Raw genomic sequence first — 19369 nt, 5'->3', positions numbered from 1 at the left:
ATGCACTGGGTGATACATGTAGTTATACTAATACAACCGAGCCAAAATCTAAGGGGAAAATGTGAGCTGAGCGGTAGAAATAAACTGAATTGGCAGTTGGAGAATGAATCATGGGAGACAGTTCCACAGCTGGGTCTTGTGATGGAGAAGGCCTTTTATATGTGGGCAAATGAGGAATGTGGAACAGCAACCAAAATGATTGAAGGATCAGATAATATGACAACCCTTATGACTTGCTTAATGATTACTAGATGGTGGACATCTTTATGATAATCATGATTAATCAGTTTGAGAATAAGAGTACAAATTGTGTGCATGACTTGGAGAGGGATGGGCAGCCATTTGGCTTCCTTGAAAGTGAAGCACTACAGTTGTCCCTTTATCAGTTCCACTAATAAGGGAAATGATTTTTGTACATGCTGCCTGCATTTTCTGAAGGTTGCAAGCAGTTGCTGAGCCTACATTTGTCAGGACATATTTATTGGTGGGAGTAAAAATCCTTTACCAATTAAATACTTTCCTTGTTTAGTCTTCAAGTTGCTTATGTTGTGGTAGGTCTTTAAAATTAGTGAAATTTTACCCACAGCTTTAATAAGTGAGAGCAGGTCCAGCCACATGGCGAGATGTTTATATGCTTGAACATTTCTAAGCACAACCCCATTCTGTTTAGATACTTTCAAGTTCTTAATTTGCATACCTCACAATGTGAACTTTAAATCACAGGCATGTGAGGGCCTGGCAATAGCATGCTAAAATGCATGTTAGTGTTTCTAGAAATCACAGAAAGTGGAGGAACACACCTCCAGATGGTCGTTTTTCTCTTCCTCAAAGAAATAATGATAATGGCAGAGTTGATTATATCTTTACAACATAATCTAAATCACACAGTTACTTATTCATGTACTTATTTACTATTTGTTCACTGGGTAAATGGAGTTGTATGTTGACCATTTTTAGTCATGACCTCAGCTCAAAGAGCAGAAAATGCACCACAGTCTTTCAATCTACAATATTATATACCGAATGAGTACACAGAAAAAAATCATAATATAGAGGATAAAAGTTCAAAAGATTAAAAGAGCTACTCAGAGTACTTTGAGAAAAAAATGCATGCAAAATGCAAGCTAAGATACTGTATGCATAAAATTCAGTGCAATCATACATGTAATACATAAACTCATATAGGCAAAATATTTGCATATAACATGCCACGTTAAGAGGCTGAATAAAGTTTATTAAATGTATTCTAGTAATCACAACATGGGATAGTAGGTTATCTAACCATTGTCATGGTAGTGGGTGCAGGTAGATTCAGTAAAGAGATGCTCATAGGTTCATAGGTTCATGAGAGAGTTCTAGGCAAATGACACTAAAGCCCTTACAAGACTAGGCAGTTTTTCCCAGTTTCTACACAATTTTCTATCCCTAGGTGAAAGATAACAGTCAGGACGTGGGTTTTTGACTATTTTTACAGACTGCCTCTGCCCATAAGGGACATAGGTGCCAACCCAAGACTGAATTGACAATTTCCCATCCATCGGTCCAGATTGCTCTTGAAGCTGGTCAAGAAAGGGCTCTGCTTCATGTAAATTGGAAGCCTATTCCAAAGAAGGGGCAATCTCTGGGACACATATCTGTCTCTCCAGCATGATCTATTCATGTCAGACATCAGGTTTAGATCTTTGGATGGGTAATCCTAATGCAGGTAATTTTGTGAATATGAAACATTTCCATTAGGGTTAAGTCAGAGACTGCCTTGTAGGTCAGGCACAGATCACCCCTCAGTAATTGGTAGGAAACTGAATACAGTGATAGGGTGTTTAATCGTTCCACATACTACATATTGGTCATACCTTATATTTTTTTGGTGAGAAACCTTTGAGGATGCTCTTCTAACTGTTGCAGGTGCCTGGCAAGGTACATGCCAAAGGGAGCATTGTATTTGATAATTGGTCTGATGAGGGCCAAGTGCAGTGGTACTATAGCACCCTTAGAGCTGGATGCCATGCCCTTACTTATAAGCTGAACCACATAGAAGGATTTCCTCACCACTATGGGCACATGGTGGTCAAAGTTCAGACTACTATCTAAATGACTACCCAGATCTCTCACCACTCAGTCCACTCTTAGGGGGATGCTATCAATGTTGTGATTTCCAGGGGTATTTGATTTTCCAAAGGGTATTATTATCCACTTCTTAGTATTTGATTTGAGGCCATGGTTCTGACACCAATCATTAGTCTGTGTCAGACCTTTCTGTTGGATATCAACATCATCTGGGCAGTCAGTGATTGCTCCCAACTTGTAGTCATCAGCAGACTTGGTCAGCCAAAGTCCATCTACATTTGCTTGACATCTGAGAAGCATATCCCAAACAGGAGGGGGTCCAGCACTTAGTCCTTTGGTACTCCATTGGTGACTGCCATCTTGCTGGATGAGGATTCACTCACTCTAACAACACGTGTCCTATTTGAGCTATTTGGTATCCATCTGGTGATGTAGAGGTTTATGGCCAATTTTGAGAGTTTATCTAAAATGTCTAAGTGTGGTATTTTGTCAAATGCCTTGGCCAAGTGAAGGTAGGTGGTATGCACTGTCTTACCCTCATCCATGGCCTAGGTGACCTTTTCAAAGAAGTCCACCAGATTGAGCAGGAAGGACCTGCCCTTGACATAGCCAAACTGGGTTGGGTCTACAGAGATTTTCTATGTCATTGTTAATCAGGTCCGTGATTATCTTTTCTATAGCCTTGCATATGACACTAGTCAGACTTATGGGTCTGTAGTTTCCTGGGTTAGTTGACGGTCCCCCCATTGGGCAGAGGGATGACTGTGGCTGTCTTCCCACCTACTGGACAAAGCCTGTCTGGAGACTGTGGTTAAACAGAGATCTGAGTGGGTCTGCTAGGTACAAGCTATTCAATAGGCATCCTGGGATTCCATCAGAGCCCACTGATGCCATGTTTCTAGCTTTAGAGAGAACAGTGACAACCTGTTTTTTTTTTTTTTTTTTTGTGATAACAGACAAAGGAATGGTAGGGAGGTATTTCATGGGAGTAACCAGAGGTGATGAGGGGTGAAATCTGAGCTAAATTTATTAGCTAGCAAGTTTGCTATTTCTTCTGGGTTAGTATAGGTAGTGCCATCTACAGCCAATCCAGAACGCTGGTGAGCGCTTCCCATAAGATTTTGGACATAACTAAAATGCTTTGTGGTTATCCTCTTCTTGGGAAGCTATTTTAGTCTTGTATTTAGTTTTTGAAGACTTGGCTAGTTCCCTGATTTGCCTATTGAGACCAATGAGGGACTTTTTTCTCTTTTGTGCACCCTCCCACTTACTTCCAGACAGGAATTTCTTTCTTCTGTTGTATAATCTATGCCAGTGATCCTTCAAGGTGCCTTGTTTTTCCAGCTAGACCTGGGTTTAGTTCAGCCAGGTACTGCCATTTTTATGCAGTTGTTTAAGTGGTTGTACAGAACATTCATGTATACTTCTGCAAGACCTCCAGGTTTATGGGGTTAGGGAGAGCTTTAATATTACCTATGCTATCACTTAATAGAAGGAAATTTGCCTTAAAAATTTCTTTAAGATTTTAAGGTTTAATGGGGTTCTGCCATTACATTTATTTTAAAGGAGACTAATTTGTGATCTAGCCTTGCCAATGAGGACATTACGCTGAGGGGAGTGCAATGCTCTCTCATGTTTGTGAGTACTTTGTCAAGGATATTTGTTCAGACCAGCTGTTCCAGAGCATTTGCATTAACCCAGTCCAGCAATCTCTGATCCTGCTTGCTAGTGGTCAAATATGTTTCCCAGCTTGTGGAGGGGTAATTAAAATTGCCCGTGAGTAGTGTGCTGGGTTGAATGGTAAGTGATTCTAGTAACTTCAGGTATGTGGTTTTCATGGATCATGGTTGGGGTCCTGAAGCTAGCGATTATATGGTGGGGGATTTTGCCTATGGTCAGCTGGACATGGAGTAGCTCAAGTGAGTCATACTGCTTGACTATTCTAGAGGTGCAATTGTTTTTTTTATATATAAATCAAAATGCCTTCTCTTTTCATTTTGTTTTTCCTTTTTAGAGGGTGGATTGAATGTGTGATAGGCACTGTAGCCTATGCACTGCTGGGGTGCTTTCTCTAGTATTGAATCACATCTCTGCAACCGCACAGATATAGCATTCTCCAGGGCAAGGAGAGCTTCCAGGGAGTGCAGTTTCTTGTTAGGATTCCTAGCATTGATAGTTCCACAAATGAAAGTGAATTAAGGAATATAAAATGCACCTCATACCGTAAGGTATAGCTGATGGATGAATTCTGAATAACTGTTTGTGAGAACCACATGCAGGCAGATCATCAGCTGCAGCAAGTTCAGACTGTACAGGTTGTGTACATACTGACATCTAGTTGGGAATCTACCATGGAAATTAAATGAAGTGTCCACCATTGAAAAGAGTATATAACACCTTTGTGGGATTAAAAAACAATAAGAAGTACTGTGTTGGTCCAGTGATAGAAAACACAAAGACACTGGAACACAAATGTCAGGAACACTCTTTATTGGTAGAAGTCTAGATGAAGGACTCGTGTTATCCCAAAAGTTGGAGTAATTGCAAAACTTAGGTTGGGCCAATGGCTCTGTCAACTGAACTAAAAGCATTTAGACTAAATTTCTGAAGGAATCAACTGAAACCAGCAAAGCAGTATGTCTGAGAAACAGGTTATACTTCAAATTATTCTCATATACTGACTAAGGAAATAAAATACACTGCATAAAAAAAAATGGAATGTAAAGCTATCAGTTTTACTAGACAGTTTCATTTTCTGAAGACTACAATATTATATCAGCTAACAATAAGTAACAGAAGTACAAAACACTGGTTCCGAAGTACAAGAAACATCCATAAACAGCAAGCTACAGCATAATTCTATTGATTTAAAAGCAGGAATCTATGTAGACATTTGTATATGTTGTTCTAAGAAACAGGATAACTGCCACAAAGCAATACCTTAAAACTAGAAAGTATCATGTGACACTGAATGAATTCAAACCTATGCTGGTATCTGTCTTTGTGTTCTCTTTATAAAGACTCAAGTAAGATATGTTCTTATTAGATTCAGAAAATAATGCAGCACATTTAAAAACTAATGGGAGTACAAGTAATAGTCTGCTTTATATTTACAATGTTCCCACGTTTATGTAACTCCGCAGATGGCAATTATAAATTAAAGTTGCACTAAACTGACAAACCTGAGCCAAACAGCACATGAATGGCAATTTTTGTTTCTAAGAAAACTTTGCTGATCACTAGTTATTTGCTCATTACTTTATAAAACTGCTTATATTAAAGTCCCTGAATTTCATTTCACTTATATAGTGGTTTGGTCTTCTTCTTCTCTTTCGGCTGTTCCCGTTAGGGGTCGCCACAGCGGATCATCTGTTTCCATTTCTTCCTATCCTCTGCATCTTGCTCTGTCACACCAACCACTTGCATGTCCTCTCTCACCACGTCCATAAACCTTATCTTAGGCCTTCCTCTTTTCCTCTTACCTGGCAGCTTCATCCTTAGCATCCTTTTCCCAATATACTCAGCATCCCTCCTCAGCACATGTCCAAACCAATGCAATCTCGCCTTTCTGACTTTGTCTCCAAACCGTCCAACCTGAGCTGACCTTCTACTATACTGATTCCTAATCCTGTCCATCCTTGTCACAACCAGTGCAAATCTTAACATCTTTAACTCTGCCACTTCCAGCTCTGACTCCTGCCTTTTTGTCAATGCCACCGTCTCCAACCCATACAACATAGCTGGTCTCACTACCCTCTTGTAGACCTTCCCTTTCACTCCTACTGGTACCCGTCTGTCACAAATCACTCCTGACACTCTTCTCCACCCATTCCACCCTGCCTGTACTCTCTTCTTCACCTCTCTTCCACACTCACCATTACTCTGAACTGTTGATCCCAAGTACTTAAACTCATCCACCTTCGCCGCCTCTTCTCCTTTCATCCTTCGCAGCCTCTACTCCTTGCATCCTCACCATTCGTCCATCCTCCCTCTCATTCACACACACATACTCTGTCTTAGTCCTGCTGACCTTCATTCCTCTCCTCTCTAAAGCATATCTCCACCTCTCCAGGGTCTCCTCAACCTGGTCCCTACTCTCACTACAGATCACAATGTCATCTGCAAACATCATAGTCCATGGGGCCTCCTGTCTGATCTCGTCTGTCAACCTGTCCATCACCATTGCAAATAAGAAAGGGCTCAGAACTGATCCTTGATGTAATCCCACCTCCACCTTAAATGGATCTGTCACTCCCACTGCAGAATTCACCTTGTACATATCCTGTACCACTCTTACATACTTCTCTGCCACTCCTAACTTCCTCATACAATACCACAACTCCTCTCTAGGCACCCTATCATATGCTTTCTCCAAGTCCACAAAGACCCAATGCAACTCCTTCAGACCTTCTCTATATTTCTCCATCAACACTCTCAGAGCAAACATTGCATCTGTAGTGCTCTTTCCTGGCATGAAACCATACTGCTGATCACTAATCATCACCTCCCTTCTTAACCTAGCTTCCACTACTCTTTCCCATAATTTCAAGCTGTGACTGATCAGTTTTATCCCTCTGTAGTTACTACAACTCTGCACATCACCCTTATTCTTAAAAATAGGTACCAAAACACTTTTTCTCCACTTCTCAGGCATCCTCTGACTTTCCAAGATTTCATTAAACAATCTGGTTAAAAGCTCCACTGCCATTTCTCCTAAGCACCTCCATGCTTCCACTGGTATGTCATCTGGACTAACAGCCTTTCCATTCTTCATCCTCTTCATAGCTGTCTGTACTTCCTCCTTGCTAATCTGTTTCACTTCCTGATTCACTATCCCCACATCATCCAACCTTCTCTCTCTCTCATTCTCTTCATTCATCAGCCCCTCAAAATACTCTTTCCATCTACTCAACACACTCTCTTTGCTTGTGAGTACATTTCCCTCATTATCCTTTATCACCTTTACCTGCTGCACATCTTTCTCAGCTTGATCCCTCTGTCTAGTCAATCGGTACAGGTCTTTTTCACCCTCTTTAGTGTCCAACCTTTCATACACCTCTACATATGCCTTATTCTTAGCCTTTGCCACCTCTCTCTTTGCCGTGCTCATCTCCTTATACTCCTGTCTACTTTCTTCATCTCTCTGACAATCCCACTTCTTCTTCGCCAGTCTCTTCCTCTGTATATTCTCCTGTACTTCCTCATTCCACCACCAGGTCTTCTTGTCCTCCTTCCTCTGTCCAGATGTCACACCAAGCACCTTTCTAGCTGTCTCCCTTACCATCTCTGCTGTAGTTACCCAGCTATTCAGTAACTCTTCACTGCCCCCCAGTGCCTGTTTTAACTCTTCCCTGAACTCCACCTCACAATCACCCTTTTTCAACTTCCACCATTTGATCCTTGACACTGTTCTGACACTTGTCCTCCTCTTCTTGATCACTAACATCATCCTACAGACCACCATTCTATGCTGCCTAATTAAACTTTCCCCTGTCACCACTTTACAGTCTACAATCGCCTTCAGACTGGCCCTCCCACATAGGATATAATCCACCTGTCTGCATCTTCCTCCACTCTTGTACATCACCCTATGTTCCTCCCTCTTCTTAAAATACACATTCACCACAACCATGTCCATCCTTTTAGCAAAATCCACTACCATCTGACCTTCTGCATTCCTCTCCTTAACACCATACCTGCCCATCACTTCCTCATCCCCTCTGTTCCCTTCACCAACATGCCCATTGAAATCCGCTCCAGTAAATAAAGTAATTTCATTAGCTATAAAGTCTCTTTTTAGTGGTGATAAAACATAACTACCATACTAAAAAGATACATTTTACAGCATTGTGGTTAACCAAATGTGCCATTACAAAACTGGTAGCAACTTCAGAATAAAAACTTAAAAAAAAAACTTTTTCAAGGCCATGATTTCAGATTTGTCAGCAACTCCATCGAAACACCTTCCCTTCAAAATAAATTTAAAACTGGTGCATTGAAGAAATAAATGCAAACCTTAACAGTGTATTGTAAGAGCACATCAATGAGTGTGCTCACACAAAAATGCTCAGGAGTTGTCTCAGCTGAAACTGTTTGGTACAAAAAGCTGTTCAAATAAAGATGTACCAGCATACAACTAATTTGTTTAAAAAGGGTAGCAAATTGTATACAGCTCTATTGCAAAATGCTAAAATCACTGCCTACCTATGGGTGATGCAGGACTTAGTGCAGCTAAAATGTTCCCACTTGGGATTCCATATCCTGATTATTAATATAATATTACAATTTTACACTGTTTGCACTTCTTTGCTGGAAAACTGTTGAATTGCAGCACAAATGTAGTATTGCTGTTTTCATCTTAAACATTACTTATTTCATGTGAGGCTTAAATCCAGATAAGTTGTTGGTCTTTCGGCTTTTTCCCGGTTAGGGGTCGCCACAGTGGAACTCCGGTCCGCTAATGATTGGCAGTAGCTTATTCACGAACGCCGAGGTGCCAGCTCGATGTTCAACCTTCAACGAAGGCATGCCCATTTACACGTCTTTCGAATGCCCACCCAACCATGGGAAGGACATGCAAACTCCACACAGAAGTCACTCCCCGCACTCCAGACGAGAATCAAATGGGAGGAACCTCTTGCTGTGAGGCAACAACGCTACCGCTGCACCACTGCTTAAACCCAGATAAGTGATGAGGTTTATTAATCATCTTACACATTGGACCATATTTTACTCAGAATTTCAAAAATGGTCAGAAAGTTACTCTCTTACAAACTGAAAAGACTTACTGAGGGTCCTGGCAAGTAGTATTTATAAACTGATAATTTCATTACGTAGTCCCTTTAAGTTTATAATATGTTGCCTTGCAGTATTTTAATGATATATATTACTTATCATTAAAACCTCTAAGAACAATATGCCCTCATCTTACCTTATTTATACAATATTTGGTATTTTCTCCAGCAAAATGATGAAGACGTTTGGTACTGCAGTTATTCATCATGTTGAAGATGAATTCGTCAATTTTTTTGATTGGAACAGCACATACAGCTGACCTTTTTGTTGGTTCTCGAGATTCTGGCTTACTCTGTGCAAATATTCCAAACAGGATGTCATCTTCCACAGAAATACTCATTTGTTTGGCAAGATTTTCTCCAGGTTTGCTTAGATATGCATCTTGGATAAGATTGTAGAATTCTGGACCTGTTGACCGTTTTCTCCTTTTCTCTGTGTACATGCATTCGATTGGCAATTCCACATAGGACTGCATTTCAAAATCTGATGAACACAGTCGAATAATCCTAGTGTGAAATGCTGGAGAATTATGAGAAACACGCTGCACTGTCAGAAAATAAACAAACAATCCACTTTCGAATGCGGCTATATACTCGATAGGGAAGAATTTCCTTAAATCTTTCCGTACATCCAAGAAGGAGTGCTCAGAAGGAAACTGGAAACCATTCTGTGATTCTTGCAACCTCCTCACTGAAATATAATGATATAATGAGTCTTCTAAAATATCTGTGGCCTTAAATGTATTACCAACAAAAAAGTACACAAACTTATTTTGTTCTGTAACTACAACTTTGCTACCCAGCGGGCTAACAACACAGTCTGGACATCCTTTTCCTTCCTTATTGTTGTCAGATGCGTACATACAATAAACCTCCTTGTCTATATCTTGTGTGTTGGACATCTGGAAAACATGTCGATTACATACTCCTCTCCTCGAACTCCCACAGCTAATGAGTTGATCTTCATAATACGTATTAATAAGTAGCAAGATGTTTACAGTGTCTGTCCAGTTGCCAGTTAACTCATGATTCTGTTGACAGCTCTCACAAGGTAAGCAGGACAGATTCTCGAACACAGGTCCAGTATTGTATTCTGAAACCTTCTTAAGGTCAAAGGAGTCCAGCACGTATATCTTGTTCAATGCTCCAACATACACATGTTGTTTGTATATCACAATGTTCTGTACTGATGTCTCAGATACAAAATTAAGCAGTTTATATTTTACATTTAAGTCCATTGAAGACTTCTCAATGGCTGACTCACATTGTTCCTGGCTTTCATGTATCACACTCCATAGGACTATTAGTCTCCAAACAGAATACATAAAGCATTTTCTTATCATGTTCAGAATGACCTGAAAAAAATATAATGAAACATAAAATAAGTACCAACATTTAAGCACAATCCACTTTTCTAGCAGAATGAACAGAATAAGTTTGATTTTATACATCAGGCAACTGCTTTATATAGCAAATGTATGTACAGAAAATTTTCTTTTAATAGAGAGATATTTATGTATTATTATGCAGCTAAAATAAACATGGTACAGACACTGTAAACACATTCAGGATAATCATGTGATTCATAATATAGCAACAAATCTTTCTTCTGGATTTATTGTTTGCATTGACTTTGTGGCTGTTCTGCTCAATCAGTACAATGCTATTTTCAGCTAAAATGATCATGAAAGAAAATGCATGTGATTGTTTTGGGATTTCTTTTACAGTATACATAAGCATGAGTCACTAGGGGTATTATTCACATAAACAGCTTCATAAAGTCAGTATGCTAAATATAAACTTATCAAAAAAGAAATGATTAAGTATATTAATGATAAAATTGTACAGGACTTATTTTTTTTATAAAAAAAAAATCAGAATGCAGCTGTATCTGCATGTCTGAAATAAAGGGGGTAACCAATAATAGATAATAAATGTAACAAACAACTCAACACGAATACAGATAACTTTCATTTAAAAAAAAGTATGTAACACTAACCAAGGTGACATCCAGTTTTGTTTCTCTTGCTGATATAACTGTTTTAAATGTAATTTACACATAATGTCTGTAGCTTTTTATTAATTAACACTGATTCCTATATATATATATATATATATATATATAAAGAATACAGCATATGCCATCAGCAAAGAAATCATTCAAACAAGTAAAAAGCTCTTACTTAAATGAAAATTGTGTATTTGGATGTCACCCCTTCATAGAACGCATTCACTCTGAATATCTTTTGTGTATGTATGTCTATAGACATACAAAGCATTACATCTGCTTTTCTTCACTATCCCTACCTCTCTGTCCAGATTTTATGTGTTGGCCAGTAATCTCAATAACAGTGCCCACATAAAGGATGGATTTATAGAATAACCCTACTCTGAATAGAGAAGTAATGTGTAGATCATCCAGTCCATGGCAGAAGCAGGTATACAATTCATATGCAAAACAATGTGGCTGTTAGTACCTGCTTAATTTATTGCAGAGAGGCATGTAACATACACTGAACTTCACCACAGTACACAGTCATGTAAGTCATGCAAAAAGTATCCATTTAGGACTCAGTAGCCAATGGGACATACAGCATTTAACCACAGAAACTGGACTTCAGCTACAAAAACAAAATTAAGGGGATACAGTATAGCAAGCTGAGAGGTCCCAGAACCATGCATACTTTGTACATAAATTACCCAAATAAAAAACAAAGGAAATTAAGTTTTTAATATAAGTAGCAACACAAGATTGTTTTGTCCTCAGAGGAGTGCATGCAACAAGCAGAATTACAAATGTGTGAGTACTCAATGCCGTATCAACTGATACTTGAAGGCCATCAGCACTGTTTTAACTGATTTTTTTGACTGAGCCGTCTCCAATGTTGTTAAAAATGTCACTGTTTCCATGGTTGTATGGAGATGACTCCTTTACTCTTTGTCACATAACTGGACCTGTCACCTGACATATGGGAAGTGCAAAACACAATGTTCTCCATTTCTTGGTGACACCTGAACAAGTGCATGCTACAAAATTACAATGTATGGAGGATGGAAGTATTATCAACTTGATATTTTACTTTCTGAGAGGCTCTACTAAATCTACAACAAAACCGAATACAACATGGATGGATGAAAACTGTCTCTAGCAGAAGGTTCACTAAGAGGTCATCTGATATGATATCTTTTTTTTTTGCATCTCTATGATATTGGGATTTGCACTGCTTTCTGCAGCGGGTCAACTGTTGTGAAGATGCTTAGGATATAACATCACAGAACAGAAAGACACAAAAAAGCAGTTCTGGACAAAATGTCCAGAAGCATACCAGATCCTTTACGAGTGGTCCTAAACTCCATTCCAAAATCCAGAGAGTCATTCACAAGCCTAAAAATGTGTTCCTATGTTCTAAGTGATGAAAGACAATACTAATAAGAAGGTGCCACCAAAAAGAACATGAAATGCAATCTATGATACATTAGAAATATCCATCCATCCAGAAGCTTCCAAAAGTGGCGTAACTACTGGACTGACCCCACTTAATCTGCAGATGTTTCTAAAACTTGCTGTTCCTCATCCAAGATCCATTAATGTTCTCCTCCTATATATCCCACATATGTGTGTTTCTAGAACCTTCTAGAACAGTTAAACCACTAACTACTCTTGACACCAAAGCTTTGAAGAGAGAGTTATCTGTTATGGAAACCAATTTCTCATTAGATATTGAAAAGTTCTAAAAATTATCAAAGCATACGTGAAAATGACAAATTACTTGAAGACTGTAAATCTGGCAAGCTGTTGCTGAAAATAGTGCAGGACCTTCCATCCCAAAAGCTGGAAACTTCTCAATAGCCATAAATGAGTCCCACACTTCTCTAAAAGCCTGGGATTGTATGTCTAGAAGTTTATTCAATAGTAAACAAGTAGAGAATAACCCTAAGTCCATGGATTTACTCAGCTTCCAAACTCTTTCTTTCACTCCCATAGTGCATTCAAATTTACGTCACTTCGTTGAAGGTCGTTTTGGCAAATGCAAAAAACTCAAAAGCAGTGCACTGAAATTACTTTCAGTAAACATTAAAAAAACTCCCATAGTGCATTCAAATTTACGTCACTTCGTTGAAGGTCGTTTTGGCAAATGCAAAAAACTCAAAAGCAGTGCACTGAAATTACTTTCAGTAAACATTAAAAAAATTTTTTTGAAGGGGCACAAACTCAAGAGGTCACACAACAGTGGAGGGTAAAAACAATCTCCACTATTGACAAAAGTGGTTTTGGCAAACTCCTTTGATTTCTTTGTGTTCGCTGAAAATACCTTTGATAAAATAACATGCCCAAAATCTCAAAATGCTAAGGACATAGACCATTAAGTAAACAAAGTCATTCTAAGAAGAATCTGCAGTGTCAGGTGTTTTAGAAACAGGAAGTCAATTCTACCTCAAAACAAACAAGTGAAGAGCATAACCCTAAATTAGTAGACTTACAGGTAAGCCATGTGAAATCAAAAAAGCACAATAAAATTGAAATATTTTAAGCACAGCAGGAGAGAATGCAAGTAATGCAGGGAGCTGTAATGAACATGGTGCTCCATCTGCTTCTGACCCCTTATTTTGAGTTAAATGATGATCTCTTATACTGAGTAAGTAAAGACAGAGAGGGGATTTTACAACAGTTGTTAGTGCCAAACCCAATGAAACCCATCTATATGCCCTTCATAATTTATTCTGACATGTATGGATGGGAAATATTGCTATACTTAAAAATGTCTCCTAGGTCCATTAGCCTAGTAAATACCTATGAACCTATAAATCCTTATAGAGCACACCAGTTATAAAGCTGGCCTAAAGTCACGTGTTAGGGGGTCACCTGGGGATGTCCAAAATAAGGAGAAGACTAGAAGCCAGATTTTATAGGCCAGATATAATGAAATAGAATATGTCTGTGCTTCTTCTACACAATGTCAGGATACTGCACCCCAACCTGGATTTAAAAGTCCATCAATTCCAGTGCCTATCATAAAAATGCCCAATGTCAGGACACTGCACCCCAGCCTGGATTTAAAAGTCCATCAGTTCCAGTGCCTATCATAAAAATGCCAGTTGGATGCATTGTTGTGGACATTAGAGGGCCTCTAGTAAAATCTATTAAAGGGGTGTTGGGGCATACTAGTAACCAAAGGCAATGCTACAAAATCTCCAGAAGCAGCACCACTATGCAAGACTAATATTATGGCTACTGGGATAGAACTGGTACAGTTTTTCTTGTAGCAGAGGTATCCCTAAAGAGACACTTCCTAACCAAGGTACCCCTTTATGTAAAGGGCACTGTGTCATTTATGAAATTGCTTTAAAATTAAGCACCTGAAAATGTCAGTATACCATCCACAGACATGGTGGCTAAGTATAAATGTTCAATAGATCACTGAAATCCATGTTAAGGAAAGTGATTGATGCTGGTGGTAGAAACTGGGACCATTTGTCGCTCTTCTTACTATATGTGATAAAAGAGGCACCATGTGCTTTAATTTGGTTTACCAGTTTTGAACTCTTGTACAGCTGTCATTCCAGAGGTGTGACTGATATTGCTGCAGAGGCTTTGGAAGAAGAGAAGACAATATCTAAAACTATAAAAAATGTTACTTTAGAGGACAAACTACAGCTGTTATGCCCAATACAAAGGATCAAATGAAGAAAGCCCAAGAGATGCAGCAACGAGTTTATAATAAGAAAATGCAGCTATGAGAATTTAACCCACGATGTCAGGTAATAGTATTAGTACCCTCCATGGAGAGCACATTTCTGGCTAATTGGCAAGGGCCATGTGAAGTAAATGAAACACTAAATGCAGTCAATTATCATGTTAGACAACTGGAAAAGACAACAATGCAGCAAATCTATTAAGTTATGAAGTGCAGATGTGAAAAGAAATAGATTACTTTGTGGTTAACCTGCAAGCTGAAATTCATATGGAGCAGGTAATTTGTATGTGAGGTTCAGCTGGAATAATCCTTGCCAAAGGTATGAAAACAGGAAATAAGAAAGTTTTTATTAAGAAATAAAGAAATATTCTCAAACATGCCTGAGAGAACTAAATTGACAGAACATAACACAGAGACAGCATCTTGAGTGAAGATTAGACTAGGACCATACAGAGATGGAGAGTAAGTTTGAGATGGCTAAAATACCAGGGTTGGGGAATATTGTCTGATCTCAGAGTTGGTATATTTAATTAGCAGGGGTGATAGGCGGAATACCTACCCAAAATCCCAAATGGGAGGGTGGGGTGGTCTGCCTTGCAAGAATCATTGCTCCTAATTTGCATGCTTTGAAGTTATTGCTTCTAATTTGCATGCTCTGAAGATATTTTTCAGACCATGAATACTATTTTGATTTTTTCAATCTTTTTTTTATTTATGTTTTTCAAATTGATCAACTGAAGTAAAGTTTAACTTCAGTAGATTCATATGATATCTCCATGTGTGTGTGTGTGTGTGTGTGTGTGTGTGTGTGTGTGTGTGTGTGTGTGTATGTACATAAATAAATAAATAAATATATATATATATATATATATATATATATATATATATATATATATATATATATATCACAAAAAACAGACCAAAGCCCAAAAAGTTATTTATAACAAACCCAAGCAGCTAGGAGCTCAACCAATTTAGGTCAAGCGTTACAGCCTTACAAGGAACGAACTGAAACGAACGTAATAAAAACGAAGACTTTAATGCAAAACGTCAAAAAGTAAGAAAGAAATGTAAGCGCTTTCACGGAAAATCAATCCGCTTCTTCAGACATATTCAAAATTAACTCAAATATATATATTGTTAGGTTTGAGTTCATTTTGAATATGTCTGAAGAAGCGGACTGATTTTCCGTGAAAGCGCTTATATTTCTTTCTTACTTTTTGACGTTTTGTATTAAAGTCTTCGTTTTTATTACGTTCGTTTCAATTCGTTCCTTGTAAGGCTGTAACGCTTGACTGGATTGTCACTTTACCTAAACTGGTTGAGCTCCTAGCTGCTTCGGTTTGTTTTATATACATATATATATATATATATATATATATATATATATATATATATATATATGGATCCCTATTGATCCATCAAGTTTACATTTCAACAAAATGTAAATTCGCTACTGCAGTTTCACAAAAGTGCATTTGTTCGAAAATGCACTTTCGTAAAAAACAAAAACAACAAAACCTAAAAAAAACACACACACTAAACATTATTATTCAGGGGGGCAAGCCCCATAGCATACACCCCCTACTTTAATATTCTCACTTCGAGATCACACTACAGTGGGGAAAAGGGAATATTCCCTTATCCCCACTGTACCACAATGTCAGCAATAGTTTTCATGTATTACCATTTTTTTTTTTACTTTATTGTGTTTTTTACCAAGAAAGTTTTATATATATATATATATATATATATATATATATATATATATATATATATATATATATATAAAATGCTAATGAACATTAGAATCATTTTTTTTCTAAAAATAAAGATGTACATCTTTATATTACTGGTGAAGGGAATACAAGCATGTTTTGAAACACTGTAGTACTATTTAAATTAAGATAAGTTAATAATGAAGAAATCACAGATACGTAGGTTTGTTAAAAAGTTATGTATCAAAACTTAAAATTTGCATTCCTAGTCACCAGATACATTTTATCCTGTTGCATGGTGGAAGGTACGGATTATTTGTACATATAGTATCATATACCAAGAACTGAAGTACATGCAAATGCTAAAATACTTCATGCAAGCCCTTTGCACAAACACATAAAATTCAAGATGGACAGAGGTCTCTGCACATATCCCATTCAAAACATGTGATCTATACAGTATAACACAATACTTGGCATGTATCCACATTACTTGTAATATGCTAAATGTTGGCCAGACTTTTAATCTTATGCTGAAGACATCAAGCAAACTGCCACCACTAATATCTATGTAAAGTAAAAAAAACTGGATTCATTGTTTTTTTTTTACTCTGAGAAATACTACGCAAAAACAAGAAACAAATCTTTATGTGGCTGGCTGTCCCACCCCCCACCCCCCAACCTCACCAAAATGGGCTGCTTCATCTCCACATCCTCCCTACTTATATATAACAAGTCTGCGGTCACACAAACATAGCTAAAGTGAAACATCATATGCTTTTGTAATATTCACTGTAGCACATTATATTTACATTCAGTAACTTTCCTGGTAAGCTACAAATGTCTCTCCGCTGACAAGTTGACCTTCAATAACAACAGCACTTGACAACTTCAGAAATGTGTATGTATTTTAGCACTCTGACAGATCTAAAGAAGCCTTTTCTCATAGACAAAAACATTCACCTGGCTGTTTTATTTTCACTCTTTATTGTTTATTGTTTTTACTTTAGATTGCTTACATATTTACTAACCATAAAAAATGTTGTACTACTTAGCTACTCTTGAATAAAGCAAAAAAAAAAGTGTATATGGAAGGAATCAACTCCATGAACTACTCTGAGATTTAGTTTTAGTAACAATTTACTGTTTATGTTCTTTGCTTGGCTTGCTTATTTGAGCTAGAGATGACAATTTTTTTATCTCTTCAGGAACTTTGACTGAATTCTTCTATCTCAGAAATGATTTGTTATTGTGACATAATGGTCTGTTACCTAGTATATACCAATGAACTTAGAGGCTCATAGATTAGTACTAAGCTAACTGCCCTTGCGAGCCATTTTAAGCCTAGCTAATTATCCCTTGTGAGACTCAAACCCTGCACCCTGTGTTTGTAAGGCAAACACCTTAACCATTAGGCCACCCTCCCACCACTTATTTTCCTCCTCAGTCACTTTCATTTACCTTTCCCGCATATGTTTACTCTAAAGCCATTAAGTTTCTCTTCCTAAGTACTTTCACTTACATTTCCTGAATGCAATTGTTTACGTTCCCTAACTTCTTAATATTTCCTGGATTGGAGGTAATTTTACTTAGACTCAATGAATACACTAATTGCAAAGTACCATACTGTAAACACTACTTTTCAAATACAGTTCTTTTTTTTTCTCTTGCCTTTAATCCTCCCTCTTTATTTCTCATTCTACATAAAATGTACTCCAGTGGCACAGTGGATAGTGTTGTCGCCTCACACAAGAGGTTCCCTGTTTGATTCTTGGTGGACGAGCCTGCTTTGTGGAGTTTGCATGTCTTCCCTGTGTTTGTGTGGGTTTACTCAGAGTGCTCTGGTTCCTCCCACATTCCAAAGACATGCAGTAGTTGGACTGGGCACTCTAAATTGGTCATAGGTGTCAGTGTACATGTGAGTGTGTGGTGTGGAACAACTACTACAGCAAGGCTAGCCACACAGTGGTGTAAACCTTGGTTCTAGATGATTGTCACTATTGAAGGAACAACTTGAACCTATGTGCAAACATGGGAAAAAGGGGTTGTGGATGGATTCTAAAGACATGCTCTATAGTTTGCATTCCTACTTCAGGGAAGCCGACACGTTACACTACTGGTCTGTGTACACAGTTGTTCTTTGATGTGTATGTAATGATTTCTCACTAGGCATGTTTCACTATTGGTCTGTGTGGTACGTTGTCCTTTTCATGTGTATGTAATGATTTCTCACTATTGACTTTTCCTCTGCTGTACTCTGTAATGATATTTGCAAATCCATGTCACAGCAGAATTTGTCCTACTTAACAATTTCTGTTTTTAAGCAAACATTTCTGGACTATGTCAAAATGCATTTGATTTATATTAAACTTGTTGTGGAGTTAATTCCTTACCAATGTACAATGAATATTTAACCAAGCAGGTTTGAAAAGTTATTTCATTCATCACCAAGAGCATTGCCATTTGTTGTGCTGTGTTATATTGATATTTTCAGTGAATCATGCACCTTTACATGAACACTTGCATTGTCAGAACATAAGTGTATCTGTTGCATTGTCTTTGAAGTCTGTATTCTTTCTCTGAGATCAGATGACTAGTAATAAAAGGAAAAGATTTGTTTTTTTTTAACTTCTCCCTTTTCTCTGAGTTTCTGCTACCTCACTGTTAGTATATTTATTGATCAAGGTTGTGGGTGCAGACCACTATATTTGGGGTACACGTTCTTTATTCAGTTTTATGTGATGCCATGAGGTATGATATGTGTTTGCAGTATTTTGAGATTTCCTTCTTTTAGTTATGCTATTTTGAGTGTTGACTTGGCAGGACTCAATTTTTCATTATAGATGCATCAACATCCACAGCTGTTTACTATACTATATTATATACTATAGTGTACTATACTACGCCATACTATACAATTTTATACTATACTATGCTATACTATATCATTCTATGGTAGACTATACTAGACTATACTATACTGTACTTCATTGCTCATTCTGCATTCTGCATGGTACTGTTCTCAAAATTATCCCTGACTAATTGGGGAACATGTGATAATGAGTTTAATTATCACTGAATATAATTTACATTG

At 37.8% G+C, this 19369-nt stretch overlaps 1 protein-coding gene across 2 annotated transcripts in view; it reads right to left on the bottom strand.

Moving 5' to 3' along the window:
* Positions 1 to 19369, bottom strand: part of MET (MET proto-oncogene, receptor tyrosine kinase) — a 1562736-nt gene that overhangs the window by 1362225 nt on the left and 181142 nt on the right. For both annotated transcript variants that reach the window (XM_044088706.1, XM_044088705.1), the window contains exon 2: positions 8999 to 10216. In XM_044088706.1, the coding sequence (XP_043944641.1) occupies positions 8999 to 10204 (1206 nt within the window). In that variant the 5' untranslated portion in view covers positions 10205 to 10216. The remainder of the gene's footprint in view (positions 1 to 8998; positions 10217 to 19369) is intronic.

Source organism: Protopterus annectens, chromosome 11.part0 (genome assembly GCF_019279795.1).
Source record: "Protopterus annectens isolate FY-2018-M chromosome 11.part0, PAN1.0, whole genome shotgun sequence".
In the NCBI taxonomy this organism is placed as follows: Eukaryota; Metazoa; Chordata; order Ceratodontiformes; family Protopteridae; genus Protopterus; species Protopterus annectens.
This window is presented reverse-complemented; position numbering and strand designations above follow the sequence as displayed.